Consider the following 4322-nt stretch of genomic DNA (forward strand, 5'->3'; position numbering starts at 1 on the left):
AGTGCCCTCTCTCTCTCTCTCTCTCTCTCTCTCTCACACACACACACATTGCAAATTTGTGCCTTTCATGCCAAAAGGCCACATTTACAAAACACCATGGAAAACACACATGCGTCCTAAAAAAACTCTCCTTATCTAAAGATATCATCATTGCACAACTAGTTAGCTAATACTATGCACAGGAAAATTCTCTAAAGGGACTATCTAGAGGAGAACTTCGCATGGAACAACAAACCCATGTGCTTGACCACTTTTTGTAGTGCAAGCTTAGAATATGCTCTTTTGTGTTTGCGCGAAGATATATATATATATATATATGTATGTATATATATATATATATATATATATATATATTATATATCAGCTCACAACACAGTACCCACGTCACTCCTCACAATGGGACCCAACCGTTCTACCAACTCGCACTATCAAAAACCTGCAATGGTGACACTTCAGGTGTCTGAAAAATAATGAGTAATCTTTTGGTACTAAAGTATCTTCTATCGATTAAAAAGCCAGTGTACCATATGGAATTGTTTGATCATGTCGCTTGTATCACTTTCGCCACTAGCAGAGGCTTATGAGCACCTCATAGACCTACACCATTTGGCTTTTGAGCAAATAATTGTTTACAAGGTTAACATACTAAAAAACACAGGTTTTGTTGCAAACAATAACGGGACTGAAGCCTAGAACACCTTGGTATAGAGTACTTCACGATATTGGATTGGATACATGTCCAGGCCCAATAGAAATTGAGCTGACCAACCTCAATATCGATAATAAGATGGCATTGGAGGCATTGGTTGTCCAACTCTACTCGATGACTCTGGAAACAAAACGTACGTGGTGGTTGGTGGTCAAGGCATCTCAAAAAACAGGACACTCTAATTTACACACGTGCAACACACGCACACACATGTACACCCACCTCCATACTGACTAAAAGTTTGAGACTGCGGCTGCCTCCCAGCATTCCCGGCAAAGCCACCAGAATAGCCTCCAGTCTATTAAATTGCCCACCAACTGCACAATTAGTCCATGCAAATCCAGCATCAGATTTAGTCATTACAAAGCATATGACCTTACCAAAGCTGTTGAGTGCAGAGTATGAGCTGACATATCATGTCCTACAACTCCACCGCTTGGTCCATAGGGTACTGTGAAAACAAATATGCATGCCCTAATCAGAAGACTTTTTAGCGCCGCTGTTTAAAAAAACTGAAATTATTAATGATGCACAAGGCTTTGCATCAGCGACTTTCTGAGAAACAGGATACCTTGAGAAGGAATCCCATAAGGGCTTGCATGATTCCCATGATAAGAATGGATTGAGCTGTCTCTTGGGTAGCCTTTGTGATCATCATAGTAAGAGTGAACAGAGTGCTCTATTGCATAATGATCTGCTGCCGGAATACTTTCTCTTATCCCCCCATAAGATGAAACTGGACCCTCTTGAGAATACTTGTTTAAAAATGCACCTTGCTGATTGTATGAATTGAGTTGTCCTTGAGGATAACTCTGAGATGGCACATAAGAACTTCGATCATGAGACGGATATGGACTTTCATAAGTCTGTGAAGCTGAACCATAGGGAGCCTGAGGAGCTGATCCATATGACACCTGGGAAAGAGGAACTGGCACACGTGCAGGCTCCCTCACATTGTGGACTTGCAGTTCATAAGCACTATTGTAGCTTCCTCGCCCTGAAGCATTGGAGCCCTCTCTTGCATTTCGGTCATAAACAGACCCTTGAAAAGATGAAGCTAGTGTGTTTTCAGTTCGCTTAAATGGCTTTGCTGGTAGAGCACTCTTCATCTCAGCCAAGTACCTTTCTGCATCAGCTCTTTGCAGCTCAATGAAACGCACCTGCACATCATATGCAAGAGGTAAAGCCTGGCACAGAAAGCATACATGTGCATTATGAGCGTAAGGTATAGGTGTTCTAGCAAGTAAAAGTATCACAAACCTCATCAAAGGGCTCCACTGAGTTCAGCATTTCTTTGGAGTTCGGCAAGACAAAATTCGCTGCAAAGAGCATTCAAGCTTGATTACTTTCCTGATTATGTACCTAAAACATGGCAAGCTTTTACATACCCAGCATCTCATTGATAGCATCCTCTGGAACTTCCTTGCCCATGTCTTGAGCCCGCGCACGAGTTCTCCTTTTCAGTTCCTCTGGATGAGGAAAAATCACCACTGCAACCTGAAAAGGCCGCTTTAATAGATCAACACTTGTGTGAAGCAAAGGGATTTGGGAGACACATGATCAGCTACCTTTAAAAAATATACGAACCTTGTGAAAATTCCTGAAGGGTTTCAATTTGCGAACTCGTGCAGTCCTGTACACATTCGTTTGGTCTATAATGAAGTTCCTTGAAGTCTTTGAAGCTTTGTCCATGAGCTGATTGAAAATCTTTGTTGCGCGATCCATAAGCCGCTCAAATCTTTCTCCATAATTCCTTTTTCTCATTAAACCTGGCACCTGGCAAGAAAAAAGATACAGAAATGATCATGTTCAGGTTGAACTTTTATGCCAAGCAGAAACATTTTAGATAACAACAAAGGTAACCCATCTTGCCTTCATCTGATCAAGAGCGAGATTTGTGCCAAGTAACATATACCGCTTCTCCGGGTGTTCTCTGGCCCACCTTTCGGCCCAAGTTGTCTTGCCAGATCCTGGCAGTCCTACCATCATTATGACTTCACAATTACTACCGTCAGCTGCTTTTGGGCCTTCCACAGCATTTCCATCATCCACAGCAGAATCCCAAGGCTTGAAGCCTTCTAAAGGCTCTAGGCCATGCTCAATGCTCAACATAATCCTGACTTTCACGTTCTTCAACAGAATGTGGGGGAAAATAGCCTTCTCAAAATCCCTTGCCCCTATAATGTCCAGGCCTTTTGGACCTGCATCAAACTCCATGCCCACTCCAAGCCATTTTCCATTTTTTGCAAAAGAAACTTTTGCTCTTGAATGGTTTTCTAGATCAACTGCACATATAATTGTATCTCCAACACCAAACCTTCCTCCATAATTAGCAAAAACTCCACTATGTGAAAACTTTCCGGTTCCACCATAACCAAAGCTTTTCACACTCTCACCAAGATTGCCAACATCATCATCACCCCTTGAAATCCCAACTCTACATAGGTTTTGTTGATCCTTGGCTGTATCCTCCATGCTTACAGCTTGTTTCTCAATAACTCTGCATCCAAAGCAGTATTTACCCCCCTTCACACCTGTATTGGCTCGTGCACCCGACCAGCAGTAGGCAAACCCTTCATTGTAAAGAGAACTTCCAGTAATTCCATCTGAATCAATTGTAAAATCTGCACAGAAATGAAGTAAACATTCTACTACGTAATGACTGCAAAAAAATCATATACCACGCTGACACCCAAATGTGCGCATGCATACGCTAACACAAGCATCATTATGAAAAAACACAACATGTAAGACAAACAAAATGATCTGCTAATTGCTCAGTGATTCTCACAAGAAAACCCTAAAAAATCAGTCCCTTGCGTTAATTGGAAAGAAAAAAGAAGCTACTGCGATCATGTCAAAACCGGAAAAGCATCGGCAGAAACTGTTGAATTAGGGTATTTAAAGCGTTCGTGCAGGAAAGCAGACGTACCGAGATTGCAGTCAAGGCGGTTGAGCGCTGGTTTAGGAAGTGAAGGGGGGGCTACTTTTGCTCGCTTTCCTGGCGGTGCGTAAGATGCTGCTGCAGATGAGTGCTTGGACGCCATCGCTACGCTCTCGACAAGATACCGCCGTGTGTATATAAGTAAGTTTTAAAGCTTCTGGAGCACGGCCTTTTTTTCTTTTCTTTTTTGCGGGGGGCTTTGTGTGAACGGTTCCTGGGGCCAACGTCCACCGTATAAATCGTTGGGCCGATGTTTGTGAAACCGCCCCGGGCTTGGAAGAGAAGATCATATCCTCTGTTCTCTATGGTTTTCTAGCTAAATGGTTTGTCTTGGTTCTGTAATTAATTTCTGTAGAAGTTTAAATGCCGAGTCTAACCTAGCTTATTAATCATTTTTTTTAAATATGAAAGTAGTTGCTAATCTAATGAGATGTATAATTCAATATTGAAACGTGTCACAAAATATGAATCAAACTAGTGTACTGAACGTGCCAAAAACACGGTGCTTATAAATTTATTTATTTATTCACTCATTTATTGATAGTTGTTTATTTATTCAATTATTTACTTATATGTACTTTCATATTTATATATCTTTAATCCATACATTTACATAAATATAAATAGAGAGGGAGAGGGAGAGAAAGAGGAGGGAGGGAGGAACGAAGG

The 4322-nt window shown here is 41.4% G+C and overlaps 1 protein-coding gene across 1 annotated transcript; it reads right to left on the minus strand.

The window, feature by feature from the left end:
• Positions 1-480: 480 nt before the first annotated feature.
• LOC147610794 (uncharacterized) lies at positions 481-3902 on the minus strand. Its single transcript, XM_086785295.1, has 9 exons — positions 3642-3902; positions 2582-3333; positions 2297-2485; positions 2098-2206; positions 1970-2028; positions 1281-1869; positions 1090-1160; positions 932-1007; positions 481-829 (listed from the first exon to the last, which is right to left on the minus strand). The coding sequence occupies exons 1-9, from the start codon at positions 3754-3756 to the stop codon at positions 771-773; spliced, it is 2019 nt and encodes a 672-aa protein (XP_086641421.1). The 5' UTR covers positions 3757-3902; the 3' UTR covers positions 481-770.
• Between the last annotated feature and the right edge of the window lie 420 nt (positions 3903-4322).

This window comes from Cibotium barometz, chromosome 48, assembly GCF_041138505.1.
Source record: "Cibotium barometz isolate CiBa-2024 chromosome 48, ASM4113850v1, whole genome shotgun sequence".
NCBI lineage: Eukaryota > Viridiplantae > Streptophyta > Polypodiopsida > Cyatheales > Cibotiaceae > Cibotium > Cibotium barometz.